This window comes from Carcharodon carcharias, chromosome 6, assembly GCF_017639515.1.
Source record: "Carcharodon carcharias isolate sCarCar2 chromosome 6, sCarCar2.pri, whole genome shotgun sequence".
NCBI lineage: Eukaryota > Metazoa > Chordata > Chondrichthyes > Lamniformes > Lamnidae > Carcharodon > Carcharodon carcharias.
In genome coordinates, this window is record NC_054472.1 from 196,769,882 (window position 1) to 196,790,867 (window position 20,986).

Sequence of the window (20,986 nt, forward strand, 5' to 3'; positions counted from 1 at the left end):
AGCAGGCGGATGCACTCCTTCGTGTGCCCCTCTGATGAGGGCTTCCAACAGCTCTCTGTGATGTTCCCCCGCCTTCTGCTGACTCTCCACAAAGAGTTGGAAGGCTGAATCCAGAGGCTTGTCATCTGACTGGGACCTAACAGATCCTTTTCCCCAGCAGCCCTCCGAGTGCCGGATGAATAGGATGAATGGTGGTGTCTCTGTGGATGTGTGATGAGTTTGTGGGTGTGTGAGTTGAGAGTGATGAGGCGGTTGACTTATCCTGGCAGAACAGATGAGATCATTCATCCTGTATTCATCCTATTCATCCGGCACTCGGAGGGCTGCTGGGCATCCTGCCTCCTCCTCTTGTGGACACATGTCCGTGCAGTGACCACCAGATTGTGAACCCGAGCCTGCTCTAGATCTAGGTCCCACCGAGGTGTGAGTCTCTGCGCTGGTGGAGGGTGTGGGTAAGCGCTGTGATGGGTCTTCCAAGCTGCTTATTTCCAGCTCTTCAATGCAGGAGGTGCCTCTTGGCTGGAGGTGAGGATGTGGATGAAGCCGAGGGACTGGCTGCCTGAGGGTGTCCCTATGAACCAAAGTAGAGATGATTAGTGCTGGCAGCAGAGTCAAAAGCAGGAGAGAGAGCACTCCCAGTTGTGTTGAGAGAGGGAAGATGTGGTGCAGGATCCTCACGAGGGTATTCACTGCCAATCTCACCGTCACCACAGGCAGAGTCTGCATCCTTACCAGTCAGTGCGATAGCACATTCCTCAAAGTGAGTGAGGGGCCTAATTTGGGCCACTCCACCCCCCAGTCTGGGACCTCTCCCTGCTGCTGATAAGCCAGCTTCTCCTGCATGGAAACAGGTGCAGAGAGTGTGAGCAGGACACATGGAACTATACAGAATGTGAGCGGAGCGATGGACGGGATGAAGACGCGAGCTCCAGAGGATATGAGCCTGGTGGAGATGTGAGGGTGTGTGTGAGAGTTAGTGGTGGTTTCCCTTGAGGTGTGAGATCCCTGTGGATGTGAATGGGTTTATGAGTGTGTGAGTTGAGAGTGATTAGAAGAGTGAGTTAACCTGGCAGAACGGAGAAGAGCATTCATCCTGTAGTGGCACTGGGTGGCTGTTCTCTTTTGCAGGGCATTGACGCTGACCACTACTGACACCATCTCCCATGCTGGATTGGTGACCTTGCTTGCTGGTCTTTGGCCAAAACAGGGGTAGAGGACATCACAGTGAGCCTGTATGGCATCCAAAAGGTGCTGTGTAGTGAGTCCGTGTGTGCGTGTGTGTGTCTGTGTAGTAAGTCTTTGTATGTGTGTCTGTGTAATGAGACTGTGTCTCTGTAGTGAAATTGTGTGTGTGTATGTTTGTGTGTGTCTGTGTAGTGAATCTGTGTGTGTGTGTATGTGTATGTGTGTGTGTCTCTGTAGTGAATCTGTGTGTGTGTCTGTGTAGTGAGTCTGTATGTGTGTTTCTGTCTATGTGCAGTGAGACTGTCTGTCTAGTGAGTCTGTTTATGTGTGTCTGTATATGTGTGCCTGTGCATGTGTCTCTGTGCCTGTGCAGTGAGTCTGTGTGTGTGTGTGTGTGTATGCGTGTTTCTGTGTATGTGTCTCTGTGCCTGTGCAGTGAGACTGTGTGTGCACTGAGACTGTATGTGTGTATCTCTGGTTGGTGATCGTACACATACAGCTTGCTAGAGTTGTAAAGTGCTAATTGAGGCCAAAGATTTCCCTGCAATGTCCAATCAGTGTTGGAGACACTACGATAGGCCTCTGTATCTAACCAGTCAGTGCGTAAACCCGGCCCCTGTGTGAGTGAGCTGCTCACACTCCTGGGCTGTCAGAGCCCAGTGAGGGTCACCTCCTTCAGGAGGCGCTGTGTGATCAGGGGAGAGTAAAAAGGTGAAAACAATGTGATTTAGTGATGTCCATAATCGGGGCAATGCCTCCAGTTTAACAGCAGTGTCATTGTCTCCAGCTGTGTGGAAGGAGCGGGATGAATCCACCAACCTGAGACAGCAGCATGATGTGGAACTGGAGAAAGAGACAAAGAGGAAGGAGGTGGAGACAGAGATCCGATTTCAGGTGGGAGTCCGAGCGGAAACCAGACTGAGCCCCTCCCCCAAACCCCATGTCCGGGCTCAAACCCACACTGATCCCCCCCAGACTCACAGAATCACAGAATCACAGTGCAGAAGAGGACACTCAGCCCATCGAGTCTGCACCGACGCGTGAGAAACACCTGACCTACCTCCCTAATCCCATTTACCAGCACTTGGCCCATAGCCTTGAATGTTATGATGTGCCAAGTGCTCATCCAGGTACTTTTTAAAGGATGTGAGGCAACCCTCCTCCAACGCCCTCCCAGACGGCGCATTCCAGACCGTCACCACCCTCTGGGGAAAAAAGTTTTTCCTCACATCCCCCCTAAACCTCCTGCCCCTCACCTTGAACTTATGCCCCCTTGTGACTGACTCTTCAACTAAGGGGAACAGCTGCTCCCTATCCACCCTGTCCATGTCCCTCATAATCTTGTACACCTCGATCAGGTCGCCCCTCAGTCTTCTCTGCTCCAACGAAAACAACCCAAGTTAATCCAACCTCTCTTCATAACTTAAATGTTTCATCCCAGGCAACATCCTGGTGAATCTCCTCTGCACCCCCTCCAGTGCAATCACATCCTTCCTATAATGTGGCGACCAGAAATGCACACAGTACTCCAGCTGTGGCCTCACCAAGGTTCTATACAACTCCAACATGACCTCCCTACTTTTGTAATCTATGCCTCGAATGATAAAGGCAAGTGTCCCATATGCCTTTTTCACCACCCCATTAACGTGCCCCTCCACCTTCAGAGATCTATGGACACACACACCAAGGTCCCTTTGTTCCTCAGAACTTCCTAGTGTCATGCTGTTCATTGAATACTTCCTTGTCAAATTACTCCTTCCAAAGTGTATCAACTCACACTTTTCAGGGTTAAATTCCATCTGCCACTTATCTGCCCATTTGACCATCCCGTCTATATCTTCCTGTAGCCCAAGACACTCAACCTCACTGTTAACCACCTGGCCAATCTTTGTGTCATCCACAAACTTACTAATCCTACCCCCCACATAGTCATCTATGTCGTTTATATAAATGACAAATAATAGGGGACCCAGCACAGATCCCTGTGGTACACCACTGGACACTGGCTTCCAGTCACTAAAGCATCCTTGTGTCATCACCCTCTGTCTCCTACAACTAAGCCAATTTTGAATCCACCTTATCAAATTACCCTGTATCCCATGTGCATTTGCCTTCTTTATAAGTCTCGCATGTGGGACCTTGTCAAAGGCTTTGCTGAAATCCATATAAACTACATCAACTGCACTACCCTCATCTACACACCTGGTCATCTCCTCCAAAAATTCAATCAAATTTGTTAGGCATGACCTCCCTCTGACAAAGCCATGCTGACTATCCCTGATCAAATCTTGCCTCTCCAAGTGGAGATAGATTCTCTTCAGAAATTTCTCCACTGTCCCACTGTGTCCAAGTTGACCTCCACCCACTCACGCAGACTGAAGCCCCCTGCAGAGACCACAGATACTGGGAATGGGCACATTTTCCCTTCCCTCAGTGTCCAGTCCAGGGGAAATGCTGGTATCTCCTGCCTGGTGACTCCAACCATCTGCTGGTGGGAGATTGGCAGGATCCACAGTGAGTCATTTTAGAACAGTTATATTCACAGTGTTTTTCACATTGCATTAGGAGACTGAACACCTTGGATACGAACGAACAGTATAACGGGAATGGGAACATCGTGGGCCAAGGGACCACTGTGAGCAAGAAACAGGTTGAGTTGGATTAAGCCCCTCTGGATGAAGGTTGTATCTGTGGGGAAAGTGCTGAGGTATCTACCTCACCTGTGTATCCCCAGGATTCACCGTGTGAGCCCCAAAGAGTCAATCCAGGCCCACCTAGACCCCCAGTGGGTTAATCAGCTACCCCAGAGGGTTATACAGGCACCCCCAATGGGTTTATCAGACCCCTCCCCAAGGGTTATTGAGACTGGAGTGGGAGCAGAGGACGGAGAGCAGATTTAGTTTAATTTGTTGGACTGACAGAGACTTCTTTCCTTCTGATACCAACAGGTGGATGAACTGATGAGAGAGGAGTTGAAGAATTTGAGAATGGCTGTGGAGCGAGATTTCAGAGAACCTCCCAAATCAAAGGCCAAGCCAAAAAAGGTATCTTCAGAGCAAAGTGTATTCGAACCAATTAAATCAGTGCAATGGGCTTCATTCTCTACCCCATGTATTTCACCAACTTCTCCCCATATCCCAAACCCTACCCACCCTTTTCCCATATCCTTCAATGTATTGATCAATCCCTCGATGTAAACAGGTATGAAATAGTCGGGATTACTGAGACATGGCTGCAGGGTGACCAGGGATGGGAACTGAACATCCAGGGGTGTTCAGTATTTAGGAAGGACAGACAAAAAGGAAAAGGCGGTGGAGTTGCATTGCTGGTTAAAGAGGAAATTAACGCAATAGTGAGGAAAGATATTAGCTCCGACGACGTGGAATCTGTATGGGTAGAGCTGAGAAACACTAAGAGGCAAAAATTGTTAGTGGGGGTTGTATATAGACCCCAAACTGTAGTGGTAATGTTGGGAATGGCATTAAACAGGAAATTAGAGATGCATGTAATAAAGGAACATCTGTAATTGTGGGTGACTTTAACCTGCATATAGATTGGGCAAATCAAATTAATAACAAGTAGAGGAGGAACTCCTGGAGTGTATATGGGATGGTTTTCTGGACCAATACGTTGAGGAACCAACTAGAGAACAGGCTACCCTAGACTGGGTAGTGTGTAATGAGAAAGGAATAATTGGCAATCTAGTTGTGCAAGGCCCCTTGGGGATGAGCAACCATAATATGATTGAATTCTTCATCAAGATGGAGAGTGACGTAGTTGATTCTGAGACTAGGGTCCTGAATCCTAATAAAGGAAACTACGATGGTATGAGGCGCAAGTTGGCTATGAAGGATTGAGAAATGTTACTTAAAGGGATGACGTTGGATAGGCAATGGCAAACGTTCAAAGAGCACATGGGTGAACTGCAACAATTGTTTATTCCTGATAAAAGCAAAAAACTGCGGATGCTGGAAATCCAAAACATAAACTAAAATAAAAATACCTGCAAAAACCCTACAGGTCTGACAGCATCTGCAGAGAGGAACACAGTTAACATTTCGAGTCCGAATGACTCTTCAACAGAACTAAGGAAAAATAGAAGAGAGGTGAAATATAAGCTGGTTTCAGGGGGATGGGACAGGTAGAGCTGGATAGAGGGCCAGTGATAGGTGGAGATAACCAAAAGATGCCATAGACAAAAGGACAAAGGGGTGTTGAAGGTGATGATATTATCTAAGGAATGTGCTAATGATGACATGAAGGACGAGCAAGGTACAGATAACCCTAGTGGGGGTGGGGTGGGGGGAAGGGATTGAAATAGGCTAAAAGGTAGAGATAAAACAATGGATGGAAATACATTTAAAAATAATGGAAATAGGTGGGAAAAGAAAAATCTATATAAATTATTGGAAAAAGGGGGATCGGAAAGGGGGTGGGGATAGAGGAGACAGTTCATGATCTAAAATTGTTGAACTCAACGTTCAGTCCGGAAGGCTGTAAAGTGTCTAGTCGGAAGATGAGGTGCTGTTCCTCCAGTTTGCGTTGGGCTTCACTGGAACAATGCAGCAAGCCAAGGACAGACATGTGGGCAAGAGAGCAGGGTGGAGTGTTAAAATGGCAAGCAACAGGGAGGTTTGGGTCATTCTTGCGGACAGACCGAAGGTGTTCTGCAAAGCGGTCGCCCAGTTTACGTTTGGTCTCTCCAACGTAGAGGAGACCACATTGGGAGCAACGAATGCAGTAGACTAAGTTGGGGGAAATGCAATTGAAATGTTGCTTCACTTGAAAGGAATGTTTGGGCCCTTGGACGGTGAGGAGAGAGGAAGTGAAGGGGCAGGTGTTGCACCTTCTGCGGTTGCATGGGAAGGTGCCGTGGGAGGGGGTTGAGGTGTAGGGGGTGATGGAGGAGTGGACCAGGGTGTCCCGGAGGGAATGATCCCGACGGAATGCCGACAGTGGGGGTGAGGGGAAGATGTGTTTGGTGGTGGCATCATGCTGGAGTTGGCGGAAATGGCGGAGGATGATCCTTTGAATGCGGAAGCTGGTGGGGTGATAAGTGAGGACAAGGGGGACCCTATCATGTTTCTGGGAGGGAGGAGAAGGTGTGAGGGCGGATGCATGGGAGATGGGCCGGACACGGTTGAGGGCCCTGTCAACGACCGTGGGTGGAAAACCTCGGTTAAGGAAGAAGGAGGACATGTCAGAGGAACTGTTTTTGAAGGTAGCATCATCGGAACAGATGCGACGGAGGAAGATAGCAAGAAATGAGTTCCATAGGGCAGGAACAGGCTGACATGATCGGTCTGCTGGGACAGTCCTGTTTGTGGATTTTGGGTAGGAGGTAGAAGCGGGCCGTCCGAGGTTGGGAGAATATGAGGTTGGAAGCTGTGGAAGGAAGATCTCCAGAGGAGATGAGATCAGCAACAGTCCTGGAAACAATGGCTAGATGTTCAGTGGCGGGGTCATGATCCAGGGAACTGAGAGAATGGGATGGAGTCCTTACAGGAAGCGGGGTGTGAGGAGCTGTAGTTGAGGTAGCTGTGGTAGGCTTGTAATGGATATTGGTGGACAGTCTATCACCAGAGATTGAGACAGAGAGGTCAAGGAAGGAAGGGAAGTGTCAGATGGACCATGTGAAAATGATGGAGGGGTGGAGATTGGAAGCAAAATTAATAAATTTTTCCAAGTCCCGATGAGAGCATGAAGCGGCACCGAAGTAATCATCGATGTACCAGAGAAAGAGTTGTGGAAGGGGGCCGGAGTAGGACTGGAACAAGGAATGTTCCACATACCCCATAAAGAGACAGGCATAGCTGGGGCCCATGCGGGTACCCATAGCCACACCTTTTATTTGGAGGAAGTGAGAGGAGTTGAAGGAGAAATTGTTCAGCGTGAGAACAAGTTCAGCCAGACGGAGGAGAGTAGTGGTGGATGGGGATTGTTCGGGCCTCTGTTCGAGGAAGAAGCTAAGGGCCCTCAGACCATCCTGGTGGGGGGTGGAGGTATAGAGGAATTGGACGTCCATGGTGAAGAGGAAGCGGTTGGGGCCAGGCAACTGGAAATTGTTGATATGATGCAGAGTGTCAGAGGAATCACGGATGTAGATGGGAAGGGACTGGACAAGGGGAGAGGGAATGGAGTCAAGATAACAAGAAATGAGTTCCATAGGGCAGGAGCAAGCTGAGATGATCGGTCTGCTGGGACAGTTCTGTTTGTGGATTTTGGGTAGGAGGTAGAAGCGGGCCGTCCGAGGTTGGGAGACTATCAGGTTGGAAGCTGTGGGAGGAAGATCTCCAGAGGAGATGAGGTCAGTGACAGTCCTGGAAACAATGGCTAGATGTTCAGTGGTGGGGTCATGGTCCAGGGAGAGGTAGGAGGAAGTGTCTGCGAGTTGACGCTCAGCCTCTGCGAGGTAGAGGTCAGTGCGCCAGACAACAACAGCACCACCCTTGTCAGCAGGTTTGATGACAATGTCAGGATTGGACCTGAAAGAATGGAGTGCAGCAAGTTCAGAGAGAGACAGGTTAGAATGGGTGAGAGGAGCAGAGAAATTGAAACAACTGATGTCGCGCCGACAGTTCTCAATGAAAAGATCAAGAGAAGGTAAGAATCCAGAGGGAGGGGTCCAGGTGGAGGGAGAATATTGGAGGTGGGTGAAAGGATCCGTTGAACAGGGAGAGGACTCCTGCCCAAAGAAGTGAGCCCGGAGATGAAGACGGCGGAAGAAGAGTTCAGCATCGTGCCGAGCCCGAAATTCATTGAGTAGTATAATAATAGATGACCTGGAGTGACTTTAAGGTAAGGGTATGAAACTGAGTCCTTTGCTGAGCACTGAACGTTCAGCATCGGAGAGGGGAAGGTCAGGGGGTATGGTGAATACACGGACGAGGCTGGGATTAGAAGATGGGGTGGGGACGGAGGAACAGGCAGGGGTGGAGGGTCCTGGATGGGCGTTGGTGTCGATGAGTTGTTGGAGGTTGCGTTCCTTTGCACCTGAAAGAAAGAGACAAAGTTTTCTGTTGAGGCATCGGATGAGACGAAGAATAAAATGAAACTGGGGCACGTGCAGCTTTGAAAAAGGGTACGGCGAATTGTTTATTCCTGTCTGGCACAAAAGTAAAATAGGCAAGGTGGCCAAACCATGGCTTACCAGGGAAATTAGAGATAGTCTTAGATCCAAGGAAGAGGCATACAAATTGGCCAGAAAAAAACAACAGACCTGTAGATTGGGAGCAGTTTAGAATTCAGCAAAGGAGGACCAAGGGATTGATTAAGAAGGGGAAAATAGAGTACGAGAGTAAACTTGCAGGGAACATAAAAACTGAGTGTAAACGTTTCTATAGGTTTGTGAAGAGAAAAAGATTGGTGAAGACAAATGTAGGTCCCTTACAGTCAGAAACAGGGGAATTTATAATGGGGAACAAAGAAATGGCTGACCAGCTAAATACATACTTTGGTTCTGTCTTCACAAAGGGGGACACTAATAACATACCAGAAATGTTGGGGACACAGGGTTTAGTGAGAGGGAGAAATTGAAAGAAATCAGTATTAGTAGGGAAATGGTATTGGGGAAATTGATGGGATTGAAGGCCGATAAGTCCCCAGGGCCTGATAATCTACATCCCAGAGTATTTAAGGAAGTGACCCTAGAAATAGTGGATGCATTGGTGGTCATCTTCTGAGATTCTATAGACTCTGGAACAGTTCCTACAGATTGGAGGGTAGCTAATGTAACCCCACTATTTAAAAAGGGAGGTAGAGAGAAAACAGGGAATTACAGACCAGTCAGCCTGACATCGGTAGTGGGGAAAGTTCTAGAGTCCATGAGAAAAGATTTAATAGCTGAGCACATGGAAAACAGTGGCAGAATCGGACAGAGTCAGCATGGATTTACGAAAGGGAAATCATGCTTGACAAATCTACTGGAACTTTTCGAGGATGTAACTAGTAGAGTTGATGAGGGGGATCCAGTGGATGTGGTTTATTTGGACTTTCAGAAAGCTTTCGACAAAGTCCCACATAAGAGATTAGTGTCTAAAAGTAAAGCGCATGGGATTGGGGTTGTGTATTGAGATGGATAGAAAACTGGTTGGCAGACAGGAAGCAAAGAGTAGGAATAAACTGGTCTTTTTCCGAATGGCAGGCAGTGACTGTGGGGTACCGCAGGGATCGGTGCTGGGACCCCAACTATTCACAATATATATTAATGATTTAGATGAGGGAACTAAATGTAACATCCCCAAATTTACAGATGACACAAAGCTGGGTGGGAGGATGAGCTGTGAGGAGGATGCAGAGATGCTTCAGTGTGATTTGGACAAGCTGAGTGAGTGGGCAAATGCATGGCAGATGCAGTATAATGTGGATAAATGTGATGTTATCCACTTTGGTAGCGAGAACAGGAAGGCAGATTATTATCTGAATGGCTATAAATTGAGAGAGGGGAATGTGCAACGAGATCTGGGTGTCCTTGTACACCAATCGCTGAAGGTAAGCATGCAGGTGCAGCAGGTGGTAAAGAAGGCAAATGGTATGTTGACCTTCATAGCGAGATGATTCGAGTACAGGAACAGGGATGTCTTGCTGCAGTTATACAGGGCCTTGGTGAGACTACACCTGGAATATTGTGTGCAGTTTTGGTCTCCTTATCTGAGGAAGGATGTTCTTGCTATAGAGGGAGTGCAGCAAAGATTTACCAGACTGATTCCTGGGATGATGGGACTGACATATGAGGAGAGATTGAGTCGATTAGGATTATATTCACTGGAGTTCAGAAGAATGAGGGGGGATCTCATAGAAACCTATAAAATTCTAACAGGACTAGACAGGGTAGATGCAGGAAGGATGTTCCCGATGGTGGGGGAGTCCAGAACCAGGGGTCACAGTCTGAGGATATGGGGTAGACCATTTAGGACTGAGATGAAGAGAAATTTCTTCACCCAGGGAGTGATGAGTCTGTGGAATTCGCTACCACAGAAAGTAGTTGAGGCCAAAACATTGTATGTTTTCAAGAAGGAGTTAGATATAGCTCTTGGGGTGAAAGGGATCAAGGGATATGGGGAGAAAGCGGGAGCAGGGTATTGAGTTGGATGATCAGCCATGATCATAATGAATGGTGGAGGAGGCTCCAAGGGCCAAATGGCCTACTCCTAGTTTCTATGTTTCAATGTTTCAATCCCTCCTTCTCCCCGTATCCCTCAATCCCCCCTTCTCCCCGTATCCCTCAATCCCTCCTTCTCCCCGTATCCCTCAATCCCCCCTTCTCCTCGTATCCCTCAATCCCTCCTTCTCCCCATATCCCTCAATCCTCCCTTCTCCCCGTATCCCTCAATCCCCCCTTCTCCCCGAATCCCTCAACCCCTCCTTCTCCCCGTATCCCTCAATCCCTCCTTCTCCCCATATCCCTCAATCCCCCCTTCTCCCCGTATCCCTCAATCCCCCCTTCTCCCTGAATCCCTCCTTCTCCCCATATCCCTCAATCCCAACTTCTCCCGATAAAACTCAATCCCTCCTTCTTCCCATATTCCTCAGTCCCTCAATCCCTCCTACCCATATCCCTTAATCCCTCCATTTTCCATTTCCCTCAATCCCTCCTTCTCCATTACCCCCCAACTCGCTATCATCACCATTGCCTTGGTAAACTGTACTGGTTCTGGTTTATTGGTTATGTCAGTCTCCCTGTGTTTAGATCTGACTGTAGTTAGTAAATGTTTGGATAATTTGGCCATCCTGCTGCCCAGGGCTTGACTGTGAGACAGGGATTGACATTTTGCAGGTTATTTTGATCATTTTCCACAGAAACAACAATGTAAACATTGGGGGTTAAGTAAATGGATCACATTGGATCTTTCCACTGAACTCCTGTTGTTTAAGAGCTTGGATCACATGACAGAAACATTGGGGACTTACATCGTCATCATCGAGGAGTGACCCCAGCACTCAGCCCTCACCTGGGAGTGACCACAGCACTCAGCCCTCACCTGGGAGTGACCACAGCACTCAGCCCTCACCTGGGAGTGACCACAGCACTCAGCCCTCACCTGGGAGTGACCACAGCACTCAGCCCTCACCTGGGAGTGACCACAGCACTCAGCCCTCACCTGGGAGTGACCACAGCACTCAGCTCCATCCGAGAGTGACCACAGCACTCAGCCCTCACCTGGAAGTGACCACAGCACTCAGTTCCATCCAGGAGTGACCACAGCACTCAGCTACATCCGAGGGTGACCACAGCACTCAGCTCCATCCGAGAGTGACCACAGCACTCAGCTCCATCCGAGAGTGACCACAGCACTCAGCTCCATCCGAGAGTGACCACAGCACTCAGCACCATCCGAGAGTAACCACAGCACTCAGCTCCATCCAGGAGTGACCACAGCACTCAGCTCCATCCGAGAGTGACCACAGCACTCAGCTCCATCCGAGAGTGACCACAGCACTCAGCCCCATCCGAGAGTGACCACAGCACTCAGCTCAGTCCGAGAGTGACCACAGCACTCAGCCCCATCCAGGAGTGACCACAGCACTCAGCTCCATCCGAGAGTGACCACAGCACTCAGCCCCATCCAGGAGTGACCACAGCACTCAGCTCCATCCGAGAGTGACCACAGCACTCAGCTCCATCCGAGAGTGACCACAGCACTCAGCTCCGTCCAGGAGTGACCACAGCACTCAGCACCATCCAGGAGTGACCACAGCACTCAGCTCCATCCGAGAGTGACCACAGCACTCAGCTCCATCCGAGAGTGACCACAGCACTCAGCTCCATCCGAGAGTGACCACAGCACTCAGCTCCGTCCAGGAGTGACCACAGCACTCAGCTCCGTCCAGGAGTGACCACAGCACTCAGCACCATCCAGGAGTGACCACAGCACTCAGCTCCATCCGAGAGTGACCACAGCACTCAGCTCCATCCAGGAGTGACCACAGCACTCAGCTCGATCCGAGACTGACCACAGCACTCAGCTCCATCCGAGAGTGACCACAGCACTCAGCACCATCCGAGAGTGACCACAGCACTCAGCACCATCCGAGAGTGACCACAGCACTCAGCTCCATCCGAGAGTGACCACAGCACTCAGCTCCATCCGAGAGTGACCACAGCACTCAGCTCCATCCGAGAGTGACCACAGCACTCAGCTCCGTCCAGGAGTGACCACAGCACTCAGCTCCATCCGAGAGTGACCACAGCACTCAGCCCCATCCGAGAGTGACCACAGCACTCAGCCCCATCCGAGAGTGACCACAGCACTCAGCTCCATCCGAGAGTGACCCCAGCACTCAGCACCATCCGAGAGTGACCACAGCACTCAGCTACGTCCGAGAGTGACCACAGCACTCAGCTCCATCCGAGAGTGACCACAGCACTCAGCTCCGTCCAGGAGTGACCACAGCACTCAGCCCCATCCAGGAGTGACCACAGCACTCAGCTCCATCCGAGAGTGACCACACCACTCAGCTCCATCCGAGAGTGACCACAGCACTCAGCTCCATCCGAGAGTGACCACAGCACTCAGCTCCGTCCAGGAGTGACCACAGCACTCAGCTCCATCCGAGAGTGACCACAGCACTCAGCTCCATCCGAGAGTGACCACAGCACTCAGCTCCATCCGAGAGTGACCACAGCACTCAGCTCCATCCGAGAGTGACCACAGCACTCAGCTCCATCCGAGAGTGACCACAGCACTCAGCTCCATCCGAGAGTGACCACAGCACTCAGCTCCATCCGAGAGTGACCACAGCACTCAGCTCCATCCGAGAGTGACCACAGCACTCAGCCCCATCCGAGAGTGACCACAGCACTCAGCTCCATCCGAGAGTGACCACAGCACTCAGCTCCATCCGAGAGTGACCACAGCACTCAGCTCCATCCGAGAGTGACCACAGCACTCAGCTCCTTCCGAGAGTGACCACAGCACTCAGCTCCATCCAGGAGTGACCACAGCACTCAGCTCCATCCGAGAGTGACCACAGCACTCAGCTCCATCCGAGAGTGACCACAGCACTCAGCTCCATCCGAGAGTGACCACAGCACTCAGCTCCGTCCGAGAGTGACCACAGCACTCAGCTCCATCCGAGAGTGACCACAGCACTCAGCTCCATCCGAGAGTGACCACAGCACTCAGCTCCATCCGAGAGTGACCACAGCACTCAGCTCCATCCGAGAGTGACCACAGCACTCAGCTCCATCCGAGAGTGACCACAGCACTCAGCTCCATCCGAGGAGTGACCACAGCACTCAGCTCCATCCGAGAGTGACCACAGCACTCAGCCCCATCCGAGAGTGACCACAGCACTCAGCTCCATCCGAGAGTGACCACAGCACTCAGCTCCATCCAGGAGTGACCACAGCACTCAGCTCCATCCGAGAGTGACCACAGCACTCAGCTCCATCCGAGAGTGACCACAGCACTCAGCTCCATCCGAGAGTGACCACAGCACTCAGCCCTCACCTGGGAGTGACCACAGCACTCAGCTCCATCCGAGAGTGACCACAGCACTCAGCTCCATCCGAGAGTGACCACAGCACTCAGCTCCATCCGAGAGTGACCACAGCACTCAGCTCCATCCGAGAGTGACCACAGCACTCAGCTCCATCCGAGAGTGACCACAGCACTCAGCTCCATCCGAGAGTGACCACAGCACTCAGCTCCATCCGAGAGTGACCACAGCACTCAGCTCCATCCGAGAGTGACCACAGCACTCAGCTCCATCCGAGAGTGACCACAGCACTCAGCTCCATCCGAGAGTGACCACAGCACTCAGCTCCATCCGAGAGTGACCACAGCACTCAGCTCCATCCGAGAGTGACCACAGCACTCAGCTCCATCCGAGAGTGACCACAGCACTCAGCTCCATCCGAGAGTGACCACAGCACTCAGCTCCATCCGAGAGTGACCACAGCACTCAGCTCCATCCGAGAGTGACCACAGCACTCAGCTCCATCCGAGAGTGACCACAGCACTCAGCTCCATCCGAGAGTGACCACAGCACTCAGCTCCATCCGAGAGTGACCACAGCACTCAGCTCCATCCGAGAGTGACCACAGCACTCAGCTCCATCCGAGAGTGACCACAGCACTCAGCTCCATCCGAGAGTGACCACAGCACTCAGCTCCATCCGAGAGTGACCACAGCACTCAGCTCCATCCGAGAGTGACCACAGCACTCAGCCCATCCGAGAGTGACCACAGCACTCAGCCTCCATCCGAGAGTGACCACAGCACGCAGCTCCAGTCCGAGAGTGACCACAGCACTCAGCTCCGTCCAGAGTGACCACAGCACTCAGCTCCATCCAGGAGTGACCACAGCACTCAGCTCCATCCGAGAGTGACCACAGCACTCAGCACTCCGTCCGGAGTGACCACAGCACTCAGCTCCGTCCAGAGTGACCACAGCACTCGGAGCTCCATCCGAGAGTGACCACAGCACTCCAGCTCCATCCGAGAGTGACCACAGCACTCAGCTCCCATCCGAGAGTGACCACAGCACTCAGCTCTCCATCCGAGAGTGAACCACAGCACTCAGCTCCTCCAGGAGTGACCACAGCACTCAGCTCCATCCAGAGTGACCACAGCACTCAGCTCCATCCAGATGACCACAGCACTCAGCTCCATCCGAGAGTGACCACAGCACTCAGCGCCATCCGAGAGTGACCACAGCACTCAGCTCCATCCGAGAGTGACCACAGCACTCAGCTCCATCCGAGAGTGACCACAGCACTCAGCTCCATCCGAGAGTGACCACAGCACTCAGCTCATCCGAGAGTGACCACAGCACTCAGCTCCATCCGAGAGTGACCACAGCACTCAGCCCCATCCAGGAGTGACCACAGCACTCAGCTCCATCCGAGAGTGACCACAGCACTCAGCTCCATCCGAGAGTGACCACAGCACTCAGCTCCATCCGAGAGTGACCACAGCACTCAGCTCCATCCGAGAGTGACCACAGCACTCAGCTCCATCCGAGAGTGACCACAGCACTCAGCTCCATCCGAGAGTGACCACAGCACTCAGCTCCATCCGAGAGTGACCACAGCACTCAGCTCCATCCGAGAGTGACCACAGCACTCAGCTCCATCCGAGAGTGACCACAGCACTCAGCACCATCCAGGAGTGACCACAGCACTCAGCTCCATCCGAGGAGTGACCACAGCACTCAGCTCCATCCGAGAGTGACCACAGCACTCAGCTCCATCCGAGAGTGACCACAGCACTCAGCTCCATCCGAGAGTGACCACAGCACTCAGCTCCATCCGAGAGTGACCACAGCACTCAGCTCCATCCGAGAGTGACCACAGCACTCAGCTCCCATCCGAGAGTGACCACAGCACTCAGCCCCATCCGAGAGTGAACCACAGCACTCAGCTCCATCCGAGAGTGACCACAGCACTCAGCTCCATCCGAGAGTGACCACAGCACTCAGCTCCATCCGAGAGTGACCACAGCACTCAGCTCCATCCGAGAGTGACCACAGCACTCAGCTCCATCCGAGAGTGACCACAGCACTCAGCTCCATCCGAGAGTGACCACAGCACTCAGCTCCATCCGAGAGTGACCACAGCACTCAGCTCCATCCGAGAGTGACCACAGCACTCAGCTCCATCCGAGAGTGACCACAGCACTCAGCTCCATCCGAGAGTGACCACAGCACTCAGCTCCATCCGAGAGTGACCACAGCACTCAGCTCCATCCGAGAGTGACCACAGCACTCAGCTCCATCCGAGAGTGACCACAGCACTCAGCTCATCCGAGAGTGACCACAGCACTCAGCTCCATCCCGAGAGTGACCACAGCACTCAGCTCCATCCGAGAGTGACCACAGCACTCAGCTCCATCCGAGAGTGACCACAGCACTCAGCTCCATCCGAGAGTGACCACAGCACTCAGCTCCATCCAGGAGTGACCACAGCACTCAGCCCCATCCGAGAGTGACCACAGCACTCAGCTCCATCCGAGAGTGACCACAGCACTCAGCTCCATCCGAGAGTGACCACAGCACTCAGCTCCATCCAGGAGTGACCACAGCACTCAGCTCCATCCAGGAGTGACCACAGCACTCAGCTCCATCCGAGAGTGACCACAGCACTCAGCTCCATCCAGGAGTGACCACAGCACTCAGCTCCATCCGAGGAGTGGACCACAGCACTCAGCTCCATCCGAGAGTGACCACAGCACTCAGCTCCATCCGAGAGTGACCACAGCACTCAGCTCCATCCGAGAGTGACCACAGCACTCAGCTCCATCCAGGAGTGACCACAGCACTCAGCTCCATCCAGAGTGACCACAGCACTCAGCTCCATCCGAGAGTGACCACAGCACTCAGCTCCTTCCGAGGAGTGACCACAGCACTCAGCTCCATCCGAGAGTGACCACAGCACTCAGCTCCATCCGAGAGTGACCACAGCACTCAGCTCCATCCGAGAGTGACCACAGCCTCAGCTCCATCCGAGAGTGACCACAGCACTCAGCTCCATCCGAGAGTGACCACAGCACTCACTCATCCGAGAGTGACCACAGCACTCAGCTCCATCCAGGAGTGACCACAGCACTCAGCTCCATCCATGAGTGACCACAGCACTCAGCTCCATCCGGAGTGACCACGAGCACTCAGTGCCCATCCGAGAGTGACCACAGCACTCAGCTCCATCCGAGAGTGACCACAGCACCTCAGCTCCATCCGAGAGTGACCACAGCACTCAGCTCCATCCGAGAGTGACCACAGCACTCAGCTCCACCGAGAGTGACCACAGCACTCAGCTCCATCCGAGAGTGACCACAGCAACTCAGCTCCATCCGAGGGTGACCACAGCACTCAGCTCCATCCGAGAGTGACCCCAGCACTCAGTTCCATCCGAGAGTTGACCACAGCACTCAGCTCCATCCAGGAGTGACCACAGCACTCAGCTCCATCGAGAGTGACCACAGCACTCAGCTCCATCCGGAGTGACCACAGCCCTCAGCTCCATCCGAGAGTGACCACAGCACTCAGCTCCATCCGAGAGTGACCACAGCACACAGCTCCATCCGAGAGTGACCACTGCACTCAGGCTCCATCCGAGAGTGACCACAGCACTCAGCTCCATCCAGGAGCTGACCACGAGCACTCAGCTCCATCCGAGAGTGACCACAGCACTCAGCTCCATCCGAGAGTGACCACAGCACTCAGCTCCATCCGAGAGTGACCACAGGCACTCAGCTCCATCCGAGAGTGACCACAGCACTCAGCTCCATCCGAGAGTGACCACAGCACTCAGCTCCATCCGAGAGTGACCACAGCACTCAGCCCATCCGAGAGTGACCACAGCACTCAGCTCCATCCGAGAGTGACCACAGCACTCAGCTCCATCCGAGAGTGACCACAGCACTCAGCTCCATCCGAGAGTGACCACAGCACTCAGCTCCATCCGAGAGTGACCACAGCACTCAGCTCCATCCGAGAGTGACCACAGCACTCAGCTCCATCCGAGAGTGACCACAGCACTCAGCTCCATCCGAGAGTGACCACAGCACTCAGCTCCATCCGAGAGTGACCACAGCACTCAGCTCCATCCGAGAGTGACCACAGCACTCAGCTCCATCCGAGAGTGACCACAGCACTCAGCTCCATCCGAGAGTGACCACAGCACTCAGCTCCATCCGAGAGTGACCACAGCACTCAGCTCCATCCGAGAGTGACCACAGCACTCAGCTCCATCCGAGAGTGACCACAGCACTCAGCTCCATCCGAGAGTGACCACAGCACTCAGCTCCATCCGGGGAGTGACCACAGCACTCAGCTCCATCCGAGAGTGACCACAGCACTCAGCTCGATCCGAGAGTGACCACGGCACTCAGCTCCATCCGAGAGTGACCACAGCACTCAGCTCCGTCCGAGAGTGACCACAGCACTCAGCTCCATCCGAGAGTGACCACAGCACTCAGCTCCATCCGAGAGTGACCACAGCACTCAGCTCCATCCGAGAGTGACCACAGCACTCAGCTCCATCCGAGAGTGACCACAGCACTCAGCTCCATCCGAGAGTGACCACAGCACTCAGCTCCATCCGAGAGTGACCACAGCACTCAGCCCCATCCGAGAGTGACCACAGCACTCAGCTCCATCCGAGAGTGACCACAGCACTCAGCTCCATCCGAGAGTGACCACAGCACTCAGCTCCATCCGAGAGTGACCACAGCACTCAGCTCCATCCGAGAGTGACCACAGCACTCAGCTCCATCCGAGAGTGACCACAGCACTCAGCTCCATCCGAGAGTGACCACAGCACTCAGCTCCATCCGAGAGTGACCACAGCACTCAGCTCCGTCCGAGAGTGACCACAGCACTCAGCTCCATCCGAGAGTGACCACAGCACTCAGCTCCATCCGAGAGTGACCACAGCACTCAGCTCCATCCGAGAGTGACCACAGCACTCAGCTCCATCCAGGAGTGACCACAGCACTCAGCTCCATCCAGAGTGACCACAGCACTCAGCTCCATCCGAGAGTGACCACAGCACTCAGCTCCATCCGAGAGTGACCACAGCACTCAGCTCCATCCAGGAGTGACCACAGCACTCAGCTCCATCCGAGAGTGACCACAGCACTCAGCTCCATCCGAGAGTGACCACAGCACTCAGCTCCATCCAGGAGTGACCACAGCACTCAGCTCCATCCGAGAGTGACCACAGCACTCAGCTCCATCCGAGAGTGACCACAGCACTCAGCCCATCCGAGAGTGACCACAGCACTCAGCCCCATCCGAGAGTGACCACAGCACTCAGCTCCATCCGAGAGTGACCACAGCACTCAGCTCCATCCGAGAGTGACCACAGCACTCAGCTCCATCCGAGAGTGACCACAGCACTCAGCTCCATCCGAGAGTGACCACAGCACTCAGCTCCATCCGAGAGTGACCACAGCACTCAGCTCCATCCAGGAGTGACCACAGCACTCAGCTCCGTCCGAGAGTGACCACAGCACTCAGCTCCATCCAGGAGTGACCACAGCACTCAGCTACGTCCGAGAGTGACCACAGCACTCAGCTCCATCCGAGAGTGACCACAGCACTCAGCTCCATCCGAGAGTGACCACAGCACTCAGCTCCATCCGAGAGTGACCACAGCACTCAGCTCTATCCGAGAGTGACCACAGCACTCAGCTCCATCCGAGAGTGACCACAGCACTCAGCTCCATCCGAGAGTGACCACAGCACTCAGCTCCATCCGAGAGTGACCACAGCACTCAGCTCCATCCGAGAGTGACCACAGCACTCAGCTCCATCCGAGAGTGACCACAGCACTCAGCTCCATCCGAGAGTGACCACAGCACTCAGCTCCATCCGAGAGTGACCACAGCACTCAGCTCCATCCGAGAGTGACCACAGCACTCAGCTCCATCCGAGAGTGACCACAGCACTCAGCTCCATCCGAGAGTGACCACAGCACTCAGCTCCATCCGAGAGTGACCACAGCACTCAGCTCCATCCGAGAGTGACCACAGCACTCAGCTCCATCCGAGAGTGACCACAGCACTCAGCTCCATCCGAGAGTGACCACAGCACTCAGCTCCATCCGAGAGTGACCACAGCACTCAGCTCCATCCGAGAGTGACCACAGCACTCAGCTCCATCCGAGAGTGACCACAGCACTCAGCTCCATCCGAGAGTGACCACAGCACTCAGCTCCATCCGAGAGTGACCACAGCACTCAGCTCCATCCGAGAGTGACCACAGCACTCAGCTCCATCCGAGAGTGACCACAGCACTCAGCTCCATCCGAGAGTGACCACAGCACTCAGCTCCATCCTTGAGTGACCACAGCACTCAGCTCCTTCCGAGAGTGACCACAGCACTCAGCTCCATCCGAGAGTGACCACAGCACTCAGCTCCATCCGAGAGTGACCACAGCACTCAGCTCCATCCGAGAGTGACCACAGCACTCAGCTCCATCCGAGAGTGACCACAGCACTCAGCTCCATCCAGAGTGACCACAGCACTCAGCTCCATCCGAGAGTGACCACAGCACTCAGCTCCATCCGAGAGTGACCACAGCACTCAGCTCCATCCGAGAGTGACCACAGCACTCAGCTCCATCCGAGAGTGACCACAGCACTCAGCTCCATCCGAGAGTGACCACAGCACTCAGCTCCATCCGAGAGTGACCACAGCACTCAGCTCCATCCGAGAGTGACCACAGCACTCAGCTCCATCCGAGGAGTGACCACAGCACTCAGCTCCATCCGAGAGTGACCACAGCACTCAGCTCCATCCGAGAGTGACCACAGCACTCAGCTCCATCCGAGAGTGACCACAGCACTCAGCTCCATCCGAGAGTGACCACAGCACTCAGCTCCATCCAGGAGTGACCACAGCACTCAGCTCCATCCGAGAGTGACCACAGCACTCAGCTCCATCCGAGAGTGACCACAGCACTCAGCTCCATCCGAGAGTGACCACAGCACTCAGCTCCATCCAGGAGTGACCACAGCACTCAGCTCCATCCGAGAGTGACCACAGCACTCAGCTCCATCCGAGAGTGACCACAGCACTCAGCTCCATCCGAGAGTGACCACAGCACTCAGCTCCATCCGAGAGTGACCACAGCACTCAGCTCCATCCGAGAGTGACCACAGCACTCAGCTCCATCCGAGAGTGACCACAGCACTCAGCTCCATCCGAGAGTGACCACAGCACTCAGCTCCATCCGAGAGTGACCACAGCACTCAGCTCCATCCGAGAGTGACCACAGCACTCAGCTCCATCCAGGAGTGACCACAGCACTCAGCTCCGTCCGAGAGTGACCACAGCACTCAGCTCCATCCGAG

At 53.3% G+C, this 20,986-nt stretch overlaps 1 protein-coding gene across 1 annotated transcript in view; it reads left to right on the top strand.

The window, feature by feature from the left end:
* Nucleotides 1-20,986, top strand: part of zgc:153738 (uncharacterized protein LOC558115 homolog) — a 263,841-nt gene that overhangs the window by 184,332 nt on the left and 58,523 nt on the right. Inside the window, exons 4-5 of the mRNA XM_041189332.1 lie at nucleotides 1,973-2,079; nucleotides 4,134-4,245. Coding sequence (XP_041045266.1) covers nucleotides 1,973-2,079; nucleotides 4,134-4,245 — 219 coding nt within the window. The remainder of the gene's footprint in view (nucleotides 1-1,972; nucleotides 2,080-4,133; nucleotides 4,246-20,986) is intronic.